At 41.2% G+C, this 27,426-nt stretch overlaps 1 protein-coding gene across 2 annotated transcripts in view; it reads right to left on the reverse strand.

The window, feature by feature from the left end:
- Unc5c (unc-5 netrin receptor C) overlaps positions 1–27,426 on the reverse strand; it is a 365,338-nt gene that overhangs the window by 99,772 nt on the left and 238,140 nt on the right. For both annotated transcript variants that reach the window (XM_004640635.2, XM_004640634.2), the window contains exons 3-4: positions 24,804–24,947; positions 2,950–3,053 (exon numbers count right to left, since the gene is read on the reverse strand). In XM_004640635.2, the coding sequence (XP_004640692.1) occupies positions 2,950–3,053; positions 24,804–24,947 (248 nt within the window). The remainder of the gene's footprint in view (positions 1–2,949; positions 3,054–24,803; positions 24,948–27,426) is intronic.

Genomic DNA, 27,426 nt, shown 5'->3' on the forward strand with positions numbered 1-27,426 from the left:
TCTCTCTCTCGTATTTAGTACAGGGCCTACAGAGTCTCACTACACAGACCAGATTCATAGTGATTCTCCTGTTTCCAGCCTCCCAAGTCCTGGGATTATAGGCACAAGCCACCATGCCCAGTCTCATACACTGTCTCGGTGAGGCCCCGGGGGCGGGGATGGCAGGGCATGCTGGGGATGGAGCCCCTGTCTCTGTGTCTGCCTAAACAGGTGCTTTAATCTACTGAGCTGTCTGTCTGGCCCTCTCTTTTTAAAATCAGTATTTTATAATTTGAGATTCCCTAAAGAAGCAAATAAAAATGAAGTAATCGATGTACTTATATTAAACTAAAGTGATCATATAACCTTTAACTCCTCAAGTCACCGCTCACCTCTTTCTTTTTATTTTATCTGCTCCTCTTGAGCTAAGTTGTTATGTGTCATGAAAGGTGTTCATTAGCTTTCTGATCTTGGTGACTTTAGCAGTGCTGAGCAGAACCTACGCAGGAGCTGATTAGCCTGATCTCCAGTGTGTGTGTGTTTGATCTCTCTTCTGACTTCAAAAGAAGACATGAAGAAGTAACATGGATTAAATATAGTTCTTTGAATGTCAAATAGGTATATGATTTTTGAGCTTTCCAAGTGTTAATTGGTCTCTTCCCTGGTGATACAAATAAAATTCATAGCCAATTAGTTTTCGGTCATAAATCTTTACTCTTTGACAAAGTGAACTACTTTGGTGATGATCCTGAGGAATACCAGGATCTCCTCACTCAACATCTGTGCAGGGACCAGTTCCATGTAAGAAATCTTCAGTAAAAATGAGGCTATGGAGGCTCATACCATACATTTTATGCTCTGTTCTTCAGGATACTCTAATAGGAGAGACAAGCATTGAATTTGAGAACTACAGTTAAGGAGACAGATACTGTTATAATCAGAATGAAATACTGAAAAGAGAAGAATTTCTACATTTTTAGTTACTGTACTGGTTGATACACTGTGTCAACCTGAGAAGTTTAGAAGTTTAATTAAGTGACTCAGCAGAGAGCCAAGATTTTTACTTTGTAAACATGCTCATCCTGTGCAAGAAGAGAGCATGGACACCATGTGAGTTCTACACTCCCAGCCCCAGGATAGCTTGTGTATAATGTAAGGAGGGGAGAGAGGCTGGCTAGAAGCTGCAGCTGCTGCCCTGCCCTTGCTCTCACAGCTGCCATGAATTGTTGCTCTCTGCCATGTGCCACTCTGCCTGGGAGCCATCTGAGTATAGACTGAAGCCTCCTCAAACTATGAGCTAAAGAAACTGTTCCTTCCTTAATTTTGGGTGTCCAGTATTTTGTCCCAGCAAGAGTGAAAAGTAACGGAGACAGTTACACTAAATCATCCCATGTCTTGATGCTGGAAGGTGAAGACACAGTCTTGGATGAAATAACCAGAGTCGTGACTATGATAAATACATCTTAATAAATGCTAGCAAGTGCCAATCGATGTCAATTACAAAGCAAAAGAAAAATAGCTCTTTTTTCAAAGCAAAAAACACTTTCATTTTAATCCTTTTAGTTTTTTAATGGACATAGAAAGATATGCATCACTGCAACAGAAAAAGGAATCATTTTATAAGCACCTTGCCAAAATGAGCAATTAATTTGTTACTAATATTAATTTGGAAGAAACATCAGATGTTTGATTTTTGTTATTGTGGGACTGTATACCTATGAATATTTCAGTGTCCCTAAGACTGAAAAACTATGAGAAATCAAATAGTAATTGTATTATTAATTATTTACCATTTTTTGAACACCACTCTCTCATTAATAGTTTTCAAATTCACAGACAGGTTAAAAAATCAGCTGGTGGGCGGGGCATGGTGGTGCATCCCTGTAATTCCAGCACTCGGAGTCTGAGACGGGAGTTTGAGGCCAGCCTGTGCTATACAGTGAGTACAAGTACAAGGCCAACCTGGTCTGCATAGCAAACCATGTCTCAAAAAGACCAAACAACAACAACAAAACCACTACCTGACCCATAGCCATTGTCCTCAAATACAGATCCAAACCAAAACAACTTTTTTCATATGCTTTTTTCCACATATACAATGCGGATTACAAACTCCACAGGACTCGTAAAGTTTGGAGGCTAACAAGACCACCATCAACTGGCAGCTATGCCACCTATCAAATGAAAGTGTGCCTGCGTCTGCAGGACTCGCCTACTAGGGCGATCATGCTGGCTGCATAGGAGGATGCCTCCTGGCAGTCACATAAAGGGTACATCATGCTTGATTAACGAGTGAAAGTCACAGTGTTAGTTCCCCTCAGCAGGATGCTCAGGATGGTGAGTGTCTCCGGCTCTCCTGGGAGTCACGTGGGCAGAGATGGGCATTTGCAAAGGGCACCATATCATTGAGCGCCGATTCATAATACTTCATGGGCAAAAAAACGGGCCTTGTTTTAGCAGGAAAAAAATGAAGAGTTTGATGGAAAACATACTTGACTTTCATTACTACAAAAATATGCTTGCATGAATATAGTTTTTAGGGTAAGGCAGTGCTTATATCATAAACCAGGAAATACACAAAAGGCCCATGGACACAGATACTGTATATACACACAAATCTTACAGGAACAATTTTTTTTCATGTTTTCAAGAATAATAAAACTGCTGGCACACTAAATCATACCTTCGTCCTCTATAAGTGCCAAATAAAATAAAACAATATTTCTGATTTCTTGAAAGAAAATGACAAACTAAACCAAGCTGCCTGTGGCTTTGTCCAGTGGGACATTCTAATTGACTCCCAAGTCATCAATCAGCTCCCAATCAATCCATTTGCCAGCAGCTCGCAGTTAGGATTCCATTACCTGCCATTCATCACAACGTGCCTCACCCACTGCACCATTAGCTACGGATTAGGTCTTTGTTAGAATGACTCAGTGCCAAGTGCTAAATGTAAAGAATTCTGGTCACCTCAGCCACTGGGATCCCTTCAGGTGGTCGACACTGGAGTAAAACTTCCTGTTCCAGGGACACTTCTTTGCCCAGGGGTTCCTGCTCAAAGGTCTTCCGTAGATCTGAAAGGCATGGATGATAAAATATATGTCAAAACTAAAACTCATTTACCTATGTACAGAGAAAGTGCACAGTTTTTTCCCAGATCAGTATGTTATGTCTTTGTTTTTTTTCAGCCACAGGCCGTCAGCACCGGCTCAGGATCTGGGTGGCTGCATTCTACCTGGCGGGTGTTGCTGAGCAACGAACTGTACCTGCTTTAAACTTCAAAAGCAGTCTCTGGAGATCCTCACTTAACCACCAGAGAAATTCATTGGTTATACTGCCTTTGTGTTTTCTGATAATCAACCATGGTGGTCACAGTCTAAACAAAAGTACCCCACTCTGGTTCTCATGCACAGAGTCCCTCATGTACATGAGTACCACGAGTGTTTTTCTCTTGCCTCAACACAGACACTACTAGAGTTGTACGAACTCCTAATCTTTTGATCAATAAATCAAAGGCAAACTTCTGTTGCAGGGTGGAAAGAGAAAGCTGGAGTCTTCAAAAAAAAAAAAAAAATGGATACAACTTCTTGAAATGCCTAAAACCCCAGGCAGAGGAGCTTAACTCCTGAAAAGAATCCAGAAATAAGTCACTATCTAATTATGAGGACACTGGTCACTTGGAATGTTAAGTAGCCATTTCCCCTCAGATATACCAACTATCTAATAATTGCTTATATATATTTGTTAGAAAAATATATAGCAGAGTTTTGGAAACTATTATGGATGGGTCACCAAGATGTTAAAGACTAAGGCATCATTTAAAATGTGTCAGAGGCACAGGCTTCAGGACACAGTTTACCCAAGCCATTTTTAAGTGGCATGTAATTATTTGTCTTTATTGTTTAGTTTTAAATTCTAAATCAGTTGCATATAACTTCTAAAGTTAAAAATTTATTTGGAGAATTTCAAATCAGCATTTAAAAAGCCCACAAAATTTTTCTTTTATACACACACAGTTCAGTTTTTTCCAATCTGAAGCTACTGGAATTTTATCCAGTGGATTTTAATACAAAACAAATGTCCCTATCATTTCATTCCATATTCCTGATAAAGATAGAAGAATCTGAAAGGACCTGAGTGGAAACCTAAGGACTGGAAACCCAAGGATTGACCTGACCTGAGTGGAAACCCAAGGACTCTCGAGGGAGATCTCTAATCACTCCCTTGCAGTAAAGCACCACCTAGAAAATGTACTGAGAAAAATCCCACTGCTAGACATTTGTCATTTTGTTGAATTTCATGGAAGAAGAAAACTTTAGAGTTGTAAGGAAATCATCCATCTCTGTGGGTTTGACAAAAGACAAGAGGCTCTCAAAATAGTGACAGTTTCTGTCACAAAGCTGCCTTTAATCTGATTACTGAGAAACGGAGAGGCTTGTAGACATGAGTATTTAGAATGCACAGCACTACCACAACTTCAAAGTTACCTAAACTGTGTCCTTGTTTTACATATGAGAACCATGTTTACCAAATTATCAAAGCCTCATAGAAAAATACCTGCTGCTGCCCTGGCCCCTGCTGACCCTTGATTTTGAGCAACTTGTCATCTCATGTGTCCCTACCAACCCTGTCCTTCTAACAGGAACTAGAAAAGTATTCTTTTAAATACAGCGGTTTCTAATACTACTTTTTTTTTTATCCGTACTAAGATAAAATTTTGTAAAACACCAGTTAGCAATAAAAAGAACAGCAGTGAATAACTTAGCTGGATAAATGGTATAAAAGCACCTGGCGGGACATTGTGCAAAAGAACTGAAGGACTCTCATCTGAGGTGAAGACAGGACTGGACTCAGTTCTCAAACTAAATACTATTCTGCTTTACTCTCACTTAGTAGCTAGAAGATCACAAAGTGAAACTATGAATGAGAACATAAGGCATATATGCCCCAAATGTTTATGTATATGCTTCACTATATACTTAGGATGAAGATGAAGACACATACGATCTAGAACCGAAAAAGTTGATCCATGGAAACCCTTCTGCAGTAAGGAATGGTAATGCCTCCAAAACCCCTAAGCAAAAGAAGAGACCAGATGCCATCTTGCCCTGTGTGAAGGCAGTGAGGGACCCATCTGGATAAATCAGGAGGATGGTGGGCTCCTAAGCCCAGCTAGGCATAAAGGATAAGCACATTGTAAAGCTAAATAGATCATACCTTCATTAAGACTTAGGTATTTGGGGAGTACCAGGAGGCCAGGATATTGCTACATTCTTAGGGATCACGGTGTCCCTCAATCTGGTTCCAACTTAAATGAAATATTACCCAGTTGGACAAGAAAGGTCACAACTTTGCTTTGGTACCTGTTCAGTATGTCTGTAGGTATTCAACCAGAAAAGTCAGTAGGTGTAGACCAGGGTTTCTAAAGATGGATACTACGAGCTTTGAAGACAGGATAGTTCTCTTGGTTCTGAGGTTGCCCTATCCATAGCAGAGTGCTTGGCAGACTCCCTGGTCTCTGCTCATTAGATGTCAATGGAACCTCTCCCCAACATGACAGAACAAATGACTGCCACCAAGGCAAATGTACCAGGTCCACTGAGAAACAATGGTTTAGAGTTTGAAAGAGAAATCCTAACAGCATTCTCATGACTGGGGCCCTGGGACTCCATGAGATCATGGGTGTGCACAGTACTGCAGCATACAGAAGAGGCCAACACCACCGAAGAAGAAACTCTGCCTGTGAAAATGACACACAGCAGATAAGAGACAGGGGAAGAGCCAGAGAGATAAGCATCAGATGAGTGAGAAGGGAAGAAAAACATTCAGACCTGGGGAGGCCCACAGGACAGGTGCGGTACAGACTCAAGGGGAGAAGCTGTGGTTTGAAAAATGCAGGCATGCATGGGAAGGAGGCCATCTGAGGATCACCTACACTCTTCTGAACCTTCATGGTGCTGCAAGTCAGCAGCACCGCTGGGGAACAATGGGTGTGGATCAGAATGCTGTGGCACTCATTAGCATATGGCATTGCTCCGGGCACAGTTTTCAAGTTCCTGCCACAGGAAGGCACGTCGTAAGTAGTCCTTGCTTCTCCCTGAGGACGGACACCTCCAGAGGCACCTACTTGAAGGCGCAGACTTAATTAAACCATAATTAAATGCTGTACCATTATTCTGTTTTAATTGTTTGGTTTTAAACCCTATATAAATTTTATCTAATTTCCAAAGTGATCTCACATTTTACCCCCCACAAGGCAATACTTCCCCCTGAAAAGAACTTTTTAAATTCTGCCATAAAACATCCCTCCTTGCTCTCGGGTGTGTAGTGAGCGGAGGACACGTGTGCACAGCAGCTGCTCACGTCGATGTGCATCTCATCGGATCCTCTGCACGGGAGGCTGGGCCACAGCTGAGCATATTCTTTATCATTTGGCAGAAAGTGTTGCAGGGCAGGCTGGATGCCTTGCAGGCAGAGGAAACACAAGGTGATGAATGAATAAGCCTGAGAAACGGACATTTGTCAGCTAGGAATCAGATGTAAAACAGAATGCTTCCAAATAATCCAGGCATTCCTGTCACAAAAAACAAAAAGATGCACTTCTGTCCTTGGAAGACCTTTAGGATTCTGTTTCTGTTTTCTTTGCATGGTTCCAAGGCTGCTGTTAAAGTAAGTATGAGGCTTTTCAGTATAACCTAGGTTACTTTTGCAAAGTTACCCTAATTCTGATTTAATTATTGATCCTACCAATTAAAAGAAGAATCAGCTTTGTCATATGCATGCATTCAGGGGGACATTTGCTCAGGAGTGTGGTGGATATAGGCTTAGCAAATCCATACACCAAAATCCAATTAGCAGACATTGAATCAGACCCAAGATGGTATGGTTTCTACTGCCCATTTACACACAATCAGATAATGTCATTTTGAACATACTCATGTCTGTACATAAAGGCTTATTTTTCACTGTAGAATTCTGATGCTTTGAATGAATTTCTGCACAATAATGTTGTGGTGGAAAAGTACCTGTAATATGGAATGCAGGAATACTGCACACCAATTTATGCCATTTTGCCAGCTTTATCTATTCCAGCTTTTGACAACACAATGAACAGAAAAGAATGTGAGCTGAGAGATGCAGACTTTCTGGACTTCACTTTTCTCCCTTGGGAACTGAAAACAAAGGACCAAATGGTTTTGAAGGACCCTGTTGTCTATAAGCACCTATGAATGAATAAGATTTTAAATATACAGTGTAGGGGAAACAAACATCCTTTGTGGAAAAAGTAATTCTTGGCTGTAATTATCCATGTCCAAGAAAGGTAACAGATTAAATTATTTTTAATGTATAGGAGTTGATGTTTCTGAGAAGACCCCAATCTGTAATATGACTCTACTGACAACTTTTCACAGAACTTTTGGACTCTTGAGTATGCAGGTTTGGAACAACAAGAAACTAGAAGGAAGGGGAGGTTCCAGAAGATTCAATGTTTAAAAGTTTAGCAACTCTCCTGCACAAATTTAAAAGAGGGATATAATAGACTTTGCCATCTTAGTCACTTTTTTTCACAGCTGGCACACAACAGCTGACACAACTCTTTCATGGTGACCAGGAAGCGGTAGTGAAGGGAGGCACCAGAAAAGCTGCTATGCCCTTCCAGGGCACCCCCACAATGACCTCCCTGTATTGAAGTCACTGATCAGCACAGTGCTCCCAAGACCCAGTCACCTCCCAAAAGCCCCACTTGTGAGTTTATGAAAGTTTCTTTTCTGTATATTTTGAAAAAACCCCAAAACTTTTCATAACCAAATAATAAGAGAAATAAAATTATTATACAATAATAATTGCATAATCAAATAAGAGAATTATATGATGTATTGTTATTATCAAAGTAGTAACTGGTACAAGACATAAACCAAAGAGTCTTACAAAAAAGCTAATGAAAATTTCTTTTCCACAAATGAAGATAAATTGTTAATATAAATGAAACAAATTAGCATATATTAAAATGTTTTTAAAACAATGGAATAAATATTTAAATATCTCCCTACTTCCTATGTAATCTATTTTTGTCTTAGTTTTTGAGGAATATTCACACTGATTTCCACAGTGATTGTACCAGTTTATACTTCCACCACCAATGTAGAAGGATTCCTTTTTCTCCACATCCTCACCAGCATTTGTTAATATTAGATTTTTTCTTATTATAGCCATTCTCTTTGGGCTAACATGGTGTTTCAATATGCTTTTACATTGCTCAGATGGCCAGCAATGACAAACATCATCCACGTATTTATCGGTTATTTGTACTTCTTCTCAGAAGTGTCCATTCATTTAATCTACCCATCTTTTGTTTGGGACTTTTATTTTGGGGTTGTTTATATTTTTAAATTGTTCATATATTCTTTTAGCATCTTTTAAAAAATGTATTTAGTACAAGGTCTACAGGGTCTCACTATACAGATAGGACTTGTAGTGATCCTCCTGTTTTCAGCCTCCCAAGTGCTGGGATTACAGGCACATGCCACCATGGCTAGTTTCAGTCACCATCTCAACACTCCCAGGGGTCAAGGCCAGCACAGCACACTGGGGACCAAACCCTGGTCCCTGAATCGGCCTAAGCAGGCACTTTAATCTGCTGAGTTATCCCTTGTTTATATATTCTTGATGTTAACCCTTTGTCTGTGTAATAACTGGAAAAATAATTTTCATATTCTATAGGTTGTCTGTCTCATCACTCTGTTGCTTTTATTTTTTCTGTGTAGAAGTTTTTTAATTTGATATGATCCCATTTGTTGACTGCCACTAGGATTCTGTCCAGAAGGTCTGTCCTAGACTGTCTTGAAGAGTGAGACCTATTTTATCTTCCCATGAATGCTTCTGCTTTAACATTTACTTCTTTGATTCATTTTGATTTTAGCTTAGTACCTGGTGAGATACATGGGTCTAGACTCAATCTTCTGCATGAGGATATTTAATTTTCCCAGCACCATTTGCAAAGCAGTGTATCTTTCCTCTGGTGTATGTTTTTGGGTTCTTTGTCAAATATCAAATAGTTGAACATGCCTGGGGTTGTTTCCTGCTTCTTCTATTCTGTTCCATTGATCCAAACATCTGTTTTTGCCAGTATCAAGCTGCTTTAATTGCTATAGCTTTATAGTACAACTCCAAGTCTGGGGTTGTGTTGTCACTTGCTTTGGTTTTGTTATCTAGGCTTGCTTTTGCTATTCTGGGTCTCTTCTGATCCCATATAAACTTTAGGGTTATTTTCTCAAGCACTGTGAGGAATGATGTTGGTTCATTATTTTGACTGGGACCACATTAGATCTGTATACCAGTTATAGAAGAATAGCCATTTTGGCTATGTTGGTTCTACCTACCCAGGAATGGGTTAACTTTCCATTTTCTGATGTCCTCCTTGATTTCATTTTTGGTCTTAAGTAATTTTTATCACAGAGGTCTCTCACTTCTTTAGTTAGGTCTCAGAAGAGTTCTATCATGCATTCTATATTCAGAGCATAACATTTACAAATGCAGTTGGAAAAGGAAAGCTCTGATTATTATAAATGCATTGAGAACCATTTGGACAAAATCAGCTTTCCTCTTTGGGGACAGGGAGGTGGTGGAGGGAAGAAACAACATCCAAGGAAGCCCATCCTGTGGATGTGCTTGTTTACAAATGAGGTGGATAGCACGACCTTTGCCCGGGGCCAGCCCTGAGCAGCTCCCTCCAACACATCTCAACAGTGACTGTGGTCTATACTGTGAACTCTGAGGTCACACCACCTTCGTTCCCCTGTGAGCCGTGACAACTTGGGGAGATGAGAGGAGAAAATGCCAGCACAAAGATCTCCCTACATTTAAGCAGGCAGGTTGTAAAACTATACTGTCTTTCAAAAATAAACATGTTTTCAGTCCAAGTTTTAAAAAAATGATTTACATTTATTAAAAATGTTCATTTGCTCAGTGATGCTACTTCATTATGCAGATGTTCTAGAATTATATTTGAGAAAACAAAATCCAGATGATGTATTAGACGAGTACTATCAAGTTAAGTATTCTCCAATGGTTTATATTTCAATAGACCAGTCTAGTTGAAATTCAAATCTCTAAATTCTACAGAATGATAACATATAAATGAAATGCTACATTATTCATGTTGGTTGTTTTTTTGTTTTAGATCTCATAGAATTTTATGAATATTAAAATACATATTGAATATGAAAAGTTGTTGGAAGATTATAAAGCACGAAACAAATATGATAAATTATTACAACTATGTCTTTTTATTACTCAGTTCTGGAATAAAAGTGACACACGTATACATCTTCAGAGATGCATTCTTTTCCCGACTTTGGCCATATGGCCCCTACACTCAATAACCCTTACTTTTGTATAGGATTTCAGGTTAAGGACTAGTTTTCAAACTCTGTCATGACCCTTTGGAGGCTTGTTGGACCTGCTACTCTTTAGGTAGACACATCTATATTATAATGAAGCTATTAAAAAGGAACTTCTATTACTCACAAACATTAACTCTATCATATATTTTTATGTGGCCCAGGACAAATTCTTCTCACTCAGTGCAGCCCAGGCACCCAGGTGCACCTAGCCTACAGGCTGCAGGTTGGACATGCTTGTGAGGTGGAGGGTGATAAAGCCCATGGAAGGGCGTCAAAGCCAGTGTGTGCTGGTGCCATGCACCTGCAGTCCTAGCACTCTGGGAGGCTGAGGCAGGAGACTGCAAGTTCAAGCCCAGCCTGGATAATTCAGTGACTTAGTGAGACCCCCATCTCAAAATAGAAATGGCGGGAGATACAGCTCATTAGTAGAGTGCCCCACGTTCAATCCATAGTCACACACACACACACACACACACACACACACACACACCCGAGTTTAAAAATATGTAATTGAGCAGAAAATATGAAAAGTATCTGATACTAACCTGATACCATATTGTGTAAATTTGTGTGTTATATATCCAAATGTATTTATGTGTTTGTAAGGAGGTGGGTATTTGCCAGTTGGTCATGACCAAAACACATTCTTTAAATATGGGTCATGGCAACAAAGATGTGCAAGCTACAGGAAGAAGAAGACCAGACCCCTGCAGCTAAGCACAGGGCCTGGTGCACTCCTGGACTCAGATCATGACTGTGCCACTTGCCTGTGTGACTTTCGGCACACTGCTTGACTCGCCTATATTTTGTTAGCTGAAAAATGAATATAAGGTGGCAAGTAACTATTTCACAGATAAAAAGGAAGGAGCACCTATAAAATCTTCAGTGTCATTCCTACCATGTCAAGTGCCTCAAAGAAAGAAATGTCCTACCTCATCCTTCCCCTCAGTATTAGTAAGTTTTATTATTATATACAAATATTTGGCATGATCTTTACTAGGCAAACATCAATGAGTGAAACACAGCACTTACAAGTTTGGGAGAGCTAAGAATTGAAAGTGAAGGCTCATAAAGAGAAATCCAAGGACAACTGTGGTGTACTTGCTACCTGGGTTGGAGCCTGAAGTCTGTAGTTCTAACAAACCTCACAGGTTTTATGCGCTGCACTGAAATCTGAAGATCACACATTGATCAGTGGCTTGATTGAGAATCACCCTGCAGTATGCCAAGCACTGTGCTCAGCACTACAAGAGTGTCAGGAAGTCCTGGGGACTGGGCAGACAACAGAGGTCTGCTCTCCTAGCGTAACTCCTACCACCTGGCTAGCATGGGGCTCTGTGGTGACTCCACAGTGTGGGCAGGCCTCACTCCTTCCTGTCTGACAGCTAGTATCCCTATCTCAGCCCTGTGTATCCAGAAGCCACATAGGTAACCTAAATGGGAGAGAACCAGGCCCAAGATTTGTTCTTGCTTGAAACATGCTGTTTATCAAAGCTATAGTCTACTATGTAAATTGCAGTAGGGACCTCAGTATAAAGTTAATCCATTTTCTGCTTATCTTGCTGTTAAATGCAGGCTGCAGCAGCCTACAGGAATGTGGGCTCTAGGGGCATGTATTTAATTGCTAACAAAGGTTGGAAACATAGCTTTTTATGTGATTCTTTTTACTGTGCATTTTATTAAAACTTCTTAAAACTTCACCAAAACATTTGTCTGACATAATATTTTAAAGGCCCAGCCCATAATGTAGTGGAGATTGTCGCTTTGCATCAACTGCTCTAGAAAGGCCAGTGCTGAAAGTGCTAACAGTATTTCTTAAAGCCTCTTCCTCCAGAGACAATACCCAAAACTTCTCCCCATGCCTGCCTCACTTTTCACTTTTAGATACATAACCAAGAAAGCTAAAGAAGAAGCTAAGCTTGTTTTGCTGGTATTACTGCACTGTAATGTTTTCTGCACTAGTAATTTGTACCTCCTTACCTGCTATCACAAACTTTCTGGTTTAAAACAATAGAAACAGAAATTTGAGTCTGTTTTACTGCATCATAATGGAGGAATCATCAGGACTGGCTTCCTCTGGAGACAGGAAGAGATCATGATCTGAGGCTTCCATATTCTGGAGGCTGCCAGCATTCTATGGCTTGTGGCTGCATCCCTCCCATCTCTGCCTCCATGGTTTCATTGCTTTCTCAAATTTTATCTGTGTCAAACCTCCCTCTGCCTTTCTCTTGCAAAACAATCTTAATGGCATTTAGAGATTATCAGGGAAATCCAGAATAATCTCCCTAGCTCAACATCCTTAATCTCCTCTGTAAGGTCCTTTTGCATAAACTTTTTTCCAAACCAATTTTGCATGCTTATATCTGGCAATCTAAACAGTTATTCTGAAGACAACATTATCCAATATAGAAACAATTATTGAATTTCTATTATTTTATTTTCTTATGATTTTTTAAAAACATTTTTTATTCTCTTTACAAAATTCCAGAGATTAGCACCCAAAGGCTTTTGAGGGTCATAATTCAGCCTACTATGATGACCATCAGCATGGAGCTTAAGTCCACCCCTCTCCGGGTTTACTCCTTGTTATGCACTGAATGAGGTTTCAGTGCTTTTTCACATACAAAATGATACTAGTTATACTTCGCACATGGAGTTATTGTGAAGATTACCTGTCAAGTGTCCAGCGCTCACATCTGTACCATTTATTTACTTATTACCAATGCTCCAACCTACATATTTCGCAATTGGGATTCCTGCCTCCCTAACTGGGATCGTTTCGCTCGGAATTTAAGGGAATTCTGTGCAGGGAAGCAATTCCTGTCATAATGCCCTTTTACTGGCTGTCTTCCACACTTTCTGACACAGGCCATTTTGCTTACAGCAAATTCAGCTGCTTTCCTCTGATTCCCACTTCATACTTTCAGATTATTTTTCAACAAATTCATTATCCATTCTCAATGAACAGAGGTACTAGAAAGCATTTCAATTTTTTTTTGAAAAAAGAACTTTAAAAAAACCTTGTAAAAATTGTTTCAATGTATTTTTTCAAGTGTTCTTCTAGCAAATAAAATAATTCCATGGTTACATGAAACATTAATACTTGTGTTCTTACAAATGGAAAAAAAATGGACTTTTCTTCCAATAATAATGGAAGGGGATAATTATGTTGTCACAGTAGAGTAGAATTTATGCTTAAGTCACCCAATCTGGCTGCTCATGGGGAGTAACTGCTGTGAACCAACCAGTACAGTATATCTGGGGAGCGCTGGACCGGCCTTCAGAGCTTTGAGCACTCATGAAAAGTGAGGAATATGTGACTTTATGCTGCAGAACCTTAAAAAGATTATTTAAGGTTTTCTTATCCAGGAATAGTATATCTGATAGTTGCTGAAAAAGTTTAAAAATCACACAAATATTATATTAAACAACTCATTTGTTTTTTAAATGGAAGGGCTGCATTTTAAAATTAAAGAGAAGTTTGGTGACTTGCGTTTTCTTCTGAAACACTGTAAATGATATAGTAAACAAAAATCAGCCAAGCAACAAAATCAAGTACATGCAGTTCATTCTATTACTAGACTGAAGAATCCAGAATTTCATGCCTCTGCATTTCTTTAATTTTGTGTAATGACCTAGGTTGCATGGGAATTTTTTTTTTTTTCATTCAGACTCATTTCCTTAGAAGGTAACTTAGGTGAGGTACCTCATGTTCCTTCTTCTGTCTCATTCTACATAAAAAGGGCAATTCCAGGGTTACTCTCTGAGGATTCTTGTGAGAATCACAATAAACACATGAGGGGACCATGACAGTGGAGTCCATGCTATGAGTCCTGTAACACTGACTACCAGGACAAAGGGTATTTAAAGAAGAAGGAATGAACCCATCAGATTCTAGTTCTTTTTTATTTTATAAGCTCAGTTTGCTTTTTCTATGAATATAAGCTCTTGTGAGTCTTAGGTATGCACCATGAAAAAATTCTCAGCACCTTATCACTCAATGGTGGCTCATAGGTCAGCTGGAGGGTGTGTTGCTGTGTCCTTTGCTGGGTCAAGCCTGGGTATTACACCCTGCACTGAGATTAAACTGAGAAATTCAAGAGAACACAGTCCCTGCAAAGAGAATCACACTACATTTTCAGCCATTCTTCTTCATTTCTTGACTTTGGGGCATGTACCGGACAAGTGCATTTGTATTCAGATAGTCTTGCTAAAGGGCTCTCTAAAAATTTTTTAGGGCTAGAACTCCAAATGACATCCATTACAGAGAAGAGAGAGAGAAAGAAGAAAACTCATATAAGTCACTCTTTTATATTCACATCGCATCTTTAGTTTCAGAAAAAAAATGATTATATGTCATCACAATATTTTTTAAGGTATGTCTTAGGGATAAATAATAAAAAACATGCCAACTTTATGGATGAGGAACCTGACATACGGAAACTTTAAGGCTCTTTTTGCAGAGTACAAAAAAGAAAAGAAAAAGATGCAATGATGGCAGACAAGACTTTCAGCAAATAAGCATTTTACTCATAAACTTCCCTTTTAATACTGCATAAAGCACGCTTAAATGCCATGTTTCAGTCCAGTGGATTATCCACCCTGCCTGTAATATATGGATAATGATTTCTTCCAAAATATTACTTTATGAGACAGTGGCCCATCAAACGATTATTTACTTCTCCAAATATTATGGGTTATAAATGTCTATAGATTTATGGGGCATTACAGGAGCTTCTGGCCATATGTAAAAGCAAATATGCTTGGAAAAGCATAGACTGCCCCCATCAGTTACATGTTACAGTCCTCACTGTGAATAGAAATGCCACGATAAACTACCTAGGATTGCACAGCTTCATGAAACACAAAAACTGGCAGAATTTCTCTCTTACCAAAAAATGTGTAAATTGTATAATTAATCTCACCTCATTTGAAATATGGCCTCTGTAACTTAATAGTAGGATTTTCCTGATTGCCTAAGAGATTAGAGCTTCCACTCAGAAAGTGTAAGTAAAAGTTCTTTCTTCTGGCCATGGGAATCTAGTGAGTTTGATCAAGATATTTCCTACCAACGCACTAGATATTGGTCATGGCAGGCCCACATCACTTAGAATGCTTATTTAAAGAAAGACATTATCTGGATTAATTATATAATTGATTCTACTTCATACCAAGTTTTGTAGACAGGAAGGAAATAGAAAAATATCTACATGCAGTCACACTAATTCATAGGATTACATATATAGTTAATTGGAGACTCTTGGAAATGTGATGAGAATTCATTCTCTCCATGTGATGTGTACCAAGTACCTCCGCAGTGCCAAGCATTACTCTAGGTATTTTGGATTCATCAGAGAACAAATCAAATGAACACTTTGCCTCTGTGGATCTTACTGTTATGGTTTGTTTCCAGCTGTCCCCCGCAAAGCCTCATGCAGTCATGGGGTGGGCTTCTTGAGTTTGTGAGGGATTCATGGTCCATGCTGGGATTATGGGTGTGTGTGCTACAGACTCCTGAGGCAGGTAGCTGGATACAATATAAAGAAGGGAGAGAGACTTGCTCTTTTTGCTGCTCCCCTTTTCCTGTTTTCTGCCACCAAGAACTGTTGACCTCTGTAACCTCTACAAATTGTGAGCTTAATAAACTTTTCTCCTCTTAATTTTGGGCATTGGGTATTTTGTCTCAGCAACAAAAGAAAAGTAACTAACACACTTACTTTGTAGGGTAATGTGAGGGATGGCACACAAACCATGAGCCTAATCAAGGAACACATGAACAGCAGGCTAGCAATTAGCAAATGATAAGAAGAAAAGGAGGAAGAACAAGAAGGCAATGGAAGGGGACCAGGAAGGAGTGGAGAAGGGGGAGAGAAAAAGGGAGAGGAAGGCAAAGCAAAAAGATGTAAGATGTCTAACTGCCCATGAAAAATGTAAACATTGGGCACTGAAAACTACTAATAAAATAAAAATTAAACAAAAACAAAAACAAAAACCAAGCAAACAAAACAAGAAGGTAGTAGGAGTTAAGTGAGGGGACACAGAGACCAATCCTTCCAACTGACATCCTTGAATTCTTTGGAAAATCAAACCTTGTTGTCAGTTGCACAGTGGGCTAACCTTGAGTGGCATGGCCCCCACTCTGCTCCGACAGGTGCTGTCAAGCTCATTCTGTGCACTCATGGTCTTCATGTATTTAGCATGTGTACAGCATCAGTTTAGAGGGTGGGGATCTTACAAGGGAGGAAGTAAAGCACCTACCCTAGGAAACTTGTACTCTCAGAAGGAATCTGGTCAACATAAAAGAAAACAAGCAATGATAAAGAGAGTCACTACCAAGTGAACAAAGAAGGCTTGGAATTATGAGGGAGCTAGGGTTGGCTTCCAGCAGAACACCCTGAATAGGTGTGATCTTTGGAGTGATCCTAATGAAAGAAGAATGTGAGCTAGCTGTAGGGCCACAGAAGGATGTTTCCCATGGGAAGGAGTAGTTCTTGTAGATGAGGAGCACTTCTGCAAACTAGGAACAGGTGTGGTGAGAACAATTGGGAAAGAAGCAGGGGGTCAAGGTCCTTCTGCATCCTTAATAATGGGAGCTTCTGCACTGTGTAGATGTAGAAACTAAGAGGGTTTTGGATCAACTCAACAATAATATCCTTATCACCACCTCCTTTATTTGCTTGCAGTTTGCTGGTTTAAAGCATATACTTGGTTCCCAGCTGACTACTTTGCCTGTATTCCAGCTCTGTAACTTCAGGTGGTATTTTTTCACCTCTCTTTGCTTTCAGTTTAAATGGGGATAATAATAACACCTGTTTTAGTTACTCTTCTCTCATTGCTAGGACAAAATACCTCACAACCAAAATGAAGAAAGGAAAGGTTTATTTAGCTCATAGTTTATTTAGCTCATGGTTTCAGTTCCTACTTAGCTGGCTCCACGGCAGGGTGGTACATGGCAGAGGGGAGCAGTTCACAGTGGTGGAAAACAGCAAGAGCAAGTGGGAGGAGGAATAGTAACAATGGCAAAAGAGAGCAAGTCTGTCTCCCCTGTGTTGCATTCAGGCTATGGGCCCCAGGCTAGGTGTGGTACTCATACCCATAATCACAGTAGCATTTACACCCATAACCCCAGTGGATCATGAATTAATCACAAACACTAGAAATCTGCCCCATGACTGCATGAGGATTTGGGGGGACACTTATACACAAACCATAGCATTCCATCCTGGGACCCCCAAAGACTCATGCACATCTCTTTGTGCAAAAGGCATTCTAGTCCATCTCTAAGAGTTGCCGAAGTCCTAATGGTTTCAGCATTGCTGAAAAGTCCAAGTCCCAAGTTTACTCCAAGATCTAAGGCAGATTCTTAGCTGTGAGCCCCTGTACAAATGAAAAGTTAAACACTTCCAACATTTAAGGATGCAAGATAAACATTACTATTCCAAAAGGTACACACAGCAGGATACCAAGCAATAGGAGAAAAGCAAGTCAAAAATCCAGAAGAATTAAGTCCTATATTTCCATGGGAAACATCTGAAGCAATCTGTGGCAAATTGTGAGCTCCATGCAGCTCTGCCCCTATGGCACTTCTGGGTAGTTGCAGCTCCCATGGCTTCTCTATTAGGCCAGATTTGCTCCCTCCTTCCAGTTTCCATTAGATGATCCATGTTCTTGGCTTTTCCAAACTTCTGGGGTTTCCACTAAATAGGCTTCTCACTCACAGCTAGCTTCACACACTGCCCTCCCAGGGGCACACTTCTTGGCCTCCCAGGCCTTCTAAAATCTGGGTAGAAGCCTTAACCTCAGAACTCTTGCATTCTGCCTGTGCCTAAAACCAATGCCTCCTGGATAATGCTGAGGTCTGCTGACAGTGGGAGCAACAGCCAGGCTTCTTTCTCTTTTGGCTGTAGGTGTCAAGTTTCTGGATCACTGAATACTCTGAACCTGATTTTGGGGAATAAAATGTCTATGCCACCACCATTCTGGAATGTGGTATGACTGTTGTCACCATTGTGAAACATGGCCACATGTTGGAACTCTGCAGCTTTCTCTCCAAGGCAAAGTCCCTTACTATTGCAGTTCTGAGGCTGCAAAGGGTGGAGACATGCCTCTTGTGATCCCCTCAGGCCATCTTTTTCACTCTCTTATTCCTTCTCAGCCATGGAGATCCTCTTAGCTCTTTATTTGCAAGCCACAGCTTTACGGGGGACTTCCTTTCTGGGCCAAACTCACAACATTTTAAATCATCCTCTGGGCTCTTTGATCTTGATTCTCAACATATATCTGACTAAAATCTCCATACTATAGCCATGCCACTGCTTCAACATTTGACTGCCTTGAAATTTCATTTGCAAGATTAAGCAGTCTGCCATGCTTAATCTGAGTCATAGGTAAAATCTCTGGGCATGAGCAAGATGCAGACAAACTTTCTGCCAACTCAAAACACAAACCGTCTGAAGTCTAACAATCAGTGCAGTTCTTCTTCCCCAGCCTGGTCCTTACAGGCTTTCTATCATCATTCTGGCCTTCTGAGCTCTGACCAGGATCTTCCACACAGAAGAGCGAAAGCTGTTCCAGTGCTTGTCTCACAGGCAACATCTCTGAACCCTTCTGATCTCTTCCCATAAGCCATTCCCACAAGCTGATAAACCACATGGTCAGGTTTAGTCAGCAAAACCCTCACTTCTCTGGTACTAAATTCTGTCTTGGTTACTCTTCTCTTGTTGCTGAGTCAAAATACCCAACACAAGAAATGAAGGAAGGAAAAGTTTGTTTAGCTCACAGTTAGTGAAAATTTCAGTTCATACTCAGCTGGCTCCAATGCAGAGCAACACATGGCAAAGGGCAGCAGTTCTTGGCAGAGGAAAACAGCAAAATAATGACAACAAATGGGAGGAGTAGCAGCAATAAGGGCAACAGAGAGCAAGTTTGTCTCCCTGATTTTGATTCAAGTTATCTGCCCCAGGCTGGGTGTAGCACTCACACCCATTATCCCAGCAAATCACAATCACAATTAATCACTAGAAGTCTGGCCCATGACTGCATGAGGTTTTGGGGAGACAACCAGATATAAACCACAATAGCACCTGTCAGGTGCAAGCAGTGCAAGGGCTGTCAGAGTTGATTCCTGGAAAGTGACTGGAATAGCACTTCTGTTACCTGCGCAGTGTTGTAGGCCTTCACCTGAGGCTGGTCATAACTGAGAAGTCCTGAGTTACACACATGCAACCTCAAGATTAATCTGAGAAAAGAAAAAAAAAACTAGCACTCTTCTATGTTAGTATAAGCTGAAATGCTAGTTTTGATATATTTCATTCACTTTTTTTTTTTTTTCTTTTTGGAACAGCGTGGCCACTAGAGAAATGGGCTGGTATTCTCCTGGACACTGCTGCTCTCGACAGACAGTCTGCAAAGCACATACACACTCACAATTATACATAGCACTGACTCAAACTCTCAGGTGGCTCCCATGGTCATTCTGATCCATGGAAAGGCAGAGTGGTTGTGAAAGGAGTGAGGAAAGGGTGACCTTCACTACCTTTAAATTTGGGGGAACTGCCTCGTTGCTCTCTGTGCTCTGCTCTTGTGGCACTGGCTGTGATTTATTGGTTTGCACAGATGATAGAGAAGAATCCTGAGGGACTCTCCTGCCATCCCCAGGAAGATGGATTATCTACACTTGTAAACCCTGCTGTCACTTGTGGATTGTAGAAAGGTGACCAGGTGGCATTCTCCAACCTCAGGCTCAGAGAAAAATATGATCTAATGGTGTATGAATTGAAGGAAATTTTAGCTTCTTGGATAGAAACTCCAGCCCTGGGTTGCAAGGACTTATGGTGTTCAAAGTTTGCTTAGTTTGATAAGCTTTAAAATCAACATATAAAGGTATTTAAACTGTTCTATCTGTTATCAAGTACATTACTGTCATTCACTGAACACCTTTGTGAATTCACTTGGCACTACAGCGTGCCACACACTTGACAAATGTACTGCATTGTATCATAAAATAACCCTATTTTTTTCACTTTATGCTTGATGAAATGAAGGCTCACAGAGGTTAAGTAAGTTGACCAAGATCTCATCCATCAGTGTTGTAACTAGGATATGAACCTGGGTCAACCTGGCTCCATGTGTGAGCTCTAGAACACTTCGCTTGGGGCCTCACCCACGCACTTCCCTGAAGGGCAGCATCCCCAGTGCAGCTTGGCCCCACTGCAGCCAGACTGCAGCCAAGAGTATTCCTGAGACAGGCACTGTTGCTGCGGCTCCGCCAGGATGACAGCTTCCTGCAGTCCACCTGGGGCTTCTTGCCTGCATCTGTGACCTCTGTGCTGGTTGCATCCTTAGCTCCCGCTCACAGATTCTACCTTTCAGATTTCCAATTTTCTTTCTCTGCCCTGATTACCTCACAAATTTATTTTTCATTTTATGCAATTTTAATGTGTAAAATATCATTCGCAAACTTATATGAAATAATGATCAATATTCATTTCTACTTCATAAACTTGTGAAAATAGAGCTTTTTCAAGGAAGGAGGAACCCCAACACAGAGCTCTTAATGGGCATAAATTTAATTAGGTGAAAGGCAATTGCACTTATTTAACCTCAGCGCCATGGTTCTCTGCACCTGTGATGGACTGAAACATCAGGAGCAGTCTACGTGATGGCCATGTGTCCAGCAATGCAGGGCGAAGTCTTGCTCATCCAAGCTAGGGAAGACTGAAGCTCAACTGGCTTTCTGCAGCAGCAGTGAGGCCTGCAACGCCTTTGTAAGTGCGACCTTGACAGACAGCACTGGTGCTTAACCCTTTTATATCCAAATGGAACCACCTTACGTGGATGGTGTTGCTCCGCCACACATACATTTGGCTAATCTTGAAGGGAGAGTGAACCACTCTGAAATATTACAGGGGGAAAAGGTGATGGGGATCAATTAATCTTTTCCTATGGAAGAATTGTTTTCTTTTTGTTTAAAAATGCTAAGCTATGTTTAAAATCCACAAATTAAATAGCAAATAACACAATACACTACAAAGAGAGAAGGGGGCTTATACGTATGTCTATCTGATTTTTTATGTTAAAAAATACATATAGTTATATGTAAGAAATGTAAATTTTTAAAAATCATTTGTCCATTAATTTTACAAAATATTGGATTGCATTGCATACACTTTGCTTGTGTCCATCTGAATCCCAGACTTCTGAGCCTCTCCTTTATCATATTAGCACGAAGCTGCATTCTGCCTGTCTGGCCCCATCCTATTACCTTGGTTCCTCCACATAACACCCTAATATCCGTTGGGTGCCATTTCCAAAAGCATCCTCACTACACCTCCTGCATGCGTGTCCCTCTCACAGGCTACTTCAGAGAAACTTTCGTTTACTTCTTTCACTTAAAATAAAGAGTGAATCTTGGGGCCGGGGAGATGGCTCAGTAATCCTACATCCCTGGCAAGCACAAGGGCCTGAGTTCAATGTCTAGTTCTGGGAAGAAAAAAAAAAAAAGATTGAATCTCGTCAGACAAACACAAAGAGGAAAGATTAATATAGAGTATTTTAATAATCATCACATGAAATTCTTTATAGCAGCCCTAATTCAAAACTATTCTTCAAACATTTAATCTAGGATATTCTAAGCATTGTTCTAAACTCTGAAGATAAAAAGTGAAACAGGACTCTTGATCACAAGGAACTCACTACATGAAGCAATCATTACAACAAAGGAATTCACATAGGTCAAGATATGTAGTAAAAGTGTGTCCCGAAAATATAGCACGGAACACCTATCCTCCACCCAGGGGCACAAACAGTTTCACAAAAGCATCTGACAGAAATCCAAAAGGCACAAACCTTTGGAACCACGCACGCTTTGCTTGCGCTCCCCACATCCAAACTCTCTGCAACAGCGCTTCCCTGAATGTCCTCACCAAATGCTCTCTCTCTCCAGGACCCTCTGCTCTCAGAGCAGCAGCCTCCCAGCTGGTCTTCCTGCTGCCACCCTTTCCCCTCTCAGTCTCTCAGCAGCAGCCAAGGGATGCTGGTGAATCTGGTGGACTTTCTCTGCAGGTGAGACTCCCAATTGTTCCCATCCTTCCTGAAACTGAAGACAGCACTACAGCTAGAGCCCAGCACCTCCTCTGGCCTGGGTCTGGCCCAGGGCCTTTCTTTCTCATCCAGCAAGGAATCTCCTTTCATCTAGCTCTCTGTCAGCCCCTCAGGCCATTCTGGGTATCCTGGGAGCTGCCAGCACCCACATGCCTCAGGTGAGTCTACCTGCTCTGCCCGCTGTGCCCGTGGCTGAGTTCCTCCCTCCCATCTGGTCAGAGCTTCAGAAAACTCCTGACCACTCCCCCAGCACCTTATATTCCATTTCCCTGCATCCTTTGCCACAGGACTCACTCCTTCCATGATGGTTATTTATTTTATACACAGTTTATCGCTCTGCAATAAAACAAACCCTCCAGGAAGGCAGGGACAGGTAGATGCTTTTGTTTCTAGCACATTCCCTGCACCCACCACCATCCAAGAACAGAGTAATCCTCATGAAACATTTGTTGGATAAACTGATTTTTTATTATGAAAGGAAGATATGAGTGAAGCCCATAAGCACGAACAATTTCCATGCTGAAAGGCATGGAAATCAAAGTACTTCTAATCTCATACAACTGAAATGGAAAAATGTTCAATGGTCAGACAGAGCTAGGAGCACAGTGTGCAGATGGAAATCAGGTTCTCTGGTGATTAAGGGCTGAACTCCCTTCCCCGAGTTCTTACTTTGAATACCCAAAGCTCGAGGTCTCAGAACGCGACTATATTTGGAAACAACCCTATGAAGAGGTGACTGATTTAAAATAAGGATGTTGCAGTGGGCCCTAATCAATTCTTATGAGCGTCCTTCTAAGAACAGGAAATAGACACACCCACAAGGTACACAAAGAGGGAAAGGGCACATGCACACGCAAGTATAGCGTGGCATTTGCAAGCTCCACAGAGAGGCCACAGAAGAAACCGCGCCTGCTGAGGCCTTGATCTGAAACTTCTAGCCTTCAAAATTGCAAAAAAGGCATTTCTTGTCTTTAAGCCATCCAGTTGCTGACACTTTGATAAGGAATTATAGGTTTTTTTGTAAGAGTCCCTGTAACATTTGAGGCAGGGGTGAAAACATGAACAGAAGAGACTGAAGCTGTTGGAAGCCTGCATTTGTGGGGATGTGGAAGCAGGAAAGACTTGAGCCCTGAAGACTAAAAGGAGAGTATTTCCAAGAGTTCAGATCTACTTCAAGGAAACACAAGAAAGGAGTGTAAAACTGAGAGCAGAGGCAGTCAGAGTCGACTCAATGCCACATCAGATGTGGTAGCAGCACCCGCCACACAATGGAGTTAGACGCAAAAGGATCAGAAAATAAAACAGTTTCAGTGGTGTCTCCCACATGTGAAGCTTCTCAGTCAGGACCTCTAAGTCAGGTACAAACAGCTCTTCTGATGCGCCAGAACAGCAGGTCCAGGCTAGGAACGTGTGGGCGGCAGGAGCTGCAGGTTGCGACCCTCCTGGGATACAGTATACTTTCAGATCCTCAAGAGTCACAGCAGGTTTACGGGGAAGACCCTTGGGAGCTCTGCTTACCAGGGAGCTTTCCTGCCTGTTGGACCGGGAACCTTTTTGTGTGAGTGACGCACTTTTAGCTTCTTTCAAAACATGAGTACTCTAGAAATTAACCCAACTTGGACACACTGCTGTGTTCCAGTGTAGCAGAACAGTTCTAAGCAACCAAGATGCCTGAGCTGGGTGGTCCCTTTTTCCAGAAAGAACACAATATAATACTGTCTTAACTCGCTGGCATAAGGAGAAAAAAAGAGAAAGCTATTTGATTTTTTTGTAGCCTAATTATTAGTAATTTTGAAAAATCAGTCTTTTGAAAGTGGCACAAATTTTTCACCTCCCTAAAGCAGCACTACACAGCTCCTTGAGGGAAAAAAATATTGTAGTGCTTTAGGAGGAACATGCGGCTCAAATGCACAAATCTGGGAACAGCTTTTTTTTTTCTTCTTTCTTTGTTTTGTTCTGTTTTAATGTATTTGGTTGTTACAGGGTCTCACTATGCAGCTCCGACTGGGTGATCCTCCTGCTTTCAGCCTCCCCAGGGCTGCGATTATAGGCGTGCACACCCTGGACTCTGTGTCCAGCTCAGCTCGCCCTGGGGGCAAGGCTGGCGCAGCACGTGGCGCAGGGAATCAAACCACCCTCCCCTCACTTGCCTAGGCTTGCCTAAGCAGGGCTTGGGGCCACTGCGCCATCTCACCAGCCCCGGGGAACAGTGTTTAACAAGGAGTTGTGACCAGGGTTACCTGCCCGGTCAGTGGCAGTCTACACCTTCATATACCCCCACCGGCCTCTGCAGGCCTCTGCATCTGTGCGGGGACTCACATGCGATGCGCACATAGGCCTTCCGGCTCTTCGTGGTGCCCGCCGAGCTCCAGGCCACACACTGGCACCAGTAGTCTTCAGGCCCGAAGAGTTCTTCCACTTGCTGCCGAGAAATCTCAATGCTCACTTCCCGGACGATGAGACCTGAAGAGAGAAAGGAAGGCCCAAGTCAGGTGCAGACTGTGCCAACAGGACGGAGAGGTGTCCTGCCCTCGGCAGGCCTCACGTGCCGCCTCACGTGCCGCCTCACGTGCCCGCCACTCAGCATTCAGATGCACATGCTCTTTCATCTGCTGGCCGCACTCACCTCACCCAACAGCTTTTCAGTTCTCTCAGGGCTGTTTCAAACCTTTGAAGCTCCCCTGAGAATCAAAGTGAAGAGCACTCTGCAAAATAACAGCTTTCCCCAAATAGCATGCAAATATTTATCTCCCAACTGCTTAGATATCCAGGGCAGTCTGGATTTCACATCTTCTAAGGATTCTACCTCAGTTAGGCAGGTGGAAGCTAAGAAGCCCAGCTGCTACTCACAATATTACCACACCTAAATCTTCCTAAGTCATCGCAGGAGATGAGAGAGAACAATCTACGTGTATGATCTAAACCTGTTATTTTAACAATTAGATTACCTTAACAGTTATGCTTCAGTTATAATTACAGTTTTTTTAAAGAAATGCGAACTTCAGTGAACAAACCTATGGAATCCTAGTAAAAGAATATATGGCTTTATGATTTTAATGTATAATGTTCCAAGAAATGCTTCTCTGTAATTTCTCTGTGACTAACTGGAATTTATTTCATAGCACTATGTAATCCTAAATAACAAAAATTGAAATAAAAACTGAAATTATCATTTGAGGGGAATTTATCTTGCAATGTGAAGGCTGTTTCAGAGGTTCATTCTGCAATATACCTCTGGAGTGAGAAAGAAAAATTATTTGAAAAACGTATGAAGAACTTCAACTGCTAGTTCTCCTGGAGCCTGAATGCATGCATTTCCAGAATGCAGCATCCACCACAAGAACCAGCAGAACACCGCTATGGAGTAAGAGAACTCACCTTAGGACAAGGATGAGAACAGTAAAAATGATTAAAGGAATTGCTATGTATTTGTTCATATTCATTCATTCATTCAATAAATATGTATCATTGATTATGTAATAGATGCCATATTAGACACTTGTGATATTCTAATGAGTAAGATGGTCACCATGTTCAATGAACTTGTAATATTGTAATTGTTAACATGAACTTATAGTTCATGTTAACAATTCTGTCTTTTATCACAACTCTTTATGGGCTGGAGCTCACCAAGAGTATAACTTGGTAGTTAAGTACATGTATGAAGCACAGAGGGAAAAACTGTCTTGAGTGTATAGGGATGAAAAGAAATCATAAGGGAAAGCAATCTAGAATGAAGGATTCTATATGAGTCAGTCTGTAAGCAAGACAATTTAGAGATTGAGAACCTCATAGAAAACTAATACCATGGGACACAGAGGAGCCTGGCATGCACAGGGACTGAAGACAAGAGAAGATCCGATGTATACAGCCTTGGACTCCAGTGGTTCTGAGTGTGGCCCCAAAACAGTTTCATAAGCACCACCTGGGGATCTGTTGCAAATGCAAATCCCAGGCCTTATTTCAGACTCATTAAATACGAAACTTTGAGGCTGGGATCCAGTAAACCATGGCCCGACAAGTACTTTTTTGACAGGTGTGAGAATCTTTTCCCTGCCTCTTGAAGGCTTTGGGTTTCTTCCTGAGAGCAATGGATATCAATAAACTGTTTTAAGCAAGTAGATGACAGGAAGTAGGTATTACCCTATAGGGTAAGAAACAATATTTTCCTTCAAAATACATAGGGCTGTTCATCTACTAAAACGATGGGGCTTGAGTCACGGAAACTACTGGGTCCTTAGATCTGCTACAGATTGAACTGGACTGAGTATCAGGGAGTCAGATTTCATAATCCAGAAAAAGGGCAAGGTCCTACAGGACCAACTACATTCTCAAAACTTTATTAAGGGGGCTGGTGAGATAACTCAGTGGTCTAACGCACCTGCTTAGGCAAGGGCAGGAACTGGGTTCGATCCCTGGCACCACATGCTGGGCCAGCACCACATGCTGGGCCAACCCCACCCACAGGGCAGGCTGAGGTGGCCACACACACATACAAAAAAAATATTAAGTATATAAGAAAATATTTAAAGTTTTTCAAATTAGTAATCTTTTATGTTAGCTTATATAATAACTAAGTTAGAAAGAATTTTAAAGTACATGGCATATTTCAACCTCTTACTCCTCTATGAAAAGATTAATAACTCATTATAGTCAGTGACCAATTAATACCATAATCTTAACAGAGAAATGTCAATGGTATTAACAAACATCACTCTTTTCCTCCCCTTTTGTCGGTTCCTTCTCAGTTCTCCTATTTTTCATATCTTATTGTGAGGTTTTTTTCTTATTACTCCTTTGCCCAAAAAACTGTGTCTATGCAAAGTTGAGTGTGGCCTCAAGCCCTACCTTCTTCTCTTTTTCTTTTCCCCACTCTCATATTTACTGCTTTTCCTATTTTACTTGTTTATGCATTCCTTCTCCAGGCAGAAATTCAGCAACT

The sequence above is a fragment of the Octodon degus genome, unplaced genomic scaffold (assembly GCF_000260255.1).
Source record: "Octodon degus isolate 3935 unplaced genomic scaffold, OctDeg1.0 scaffold00125, whole genome shotgun sequence".
In the NCBI taxonomy this organism is placed as follows: domain Eukaryota; kingdom Metazoa; phylum Chordata; class Mammalia; order Rodentia; family Octodontidae; genus Octodon; species Octodon degus.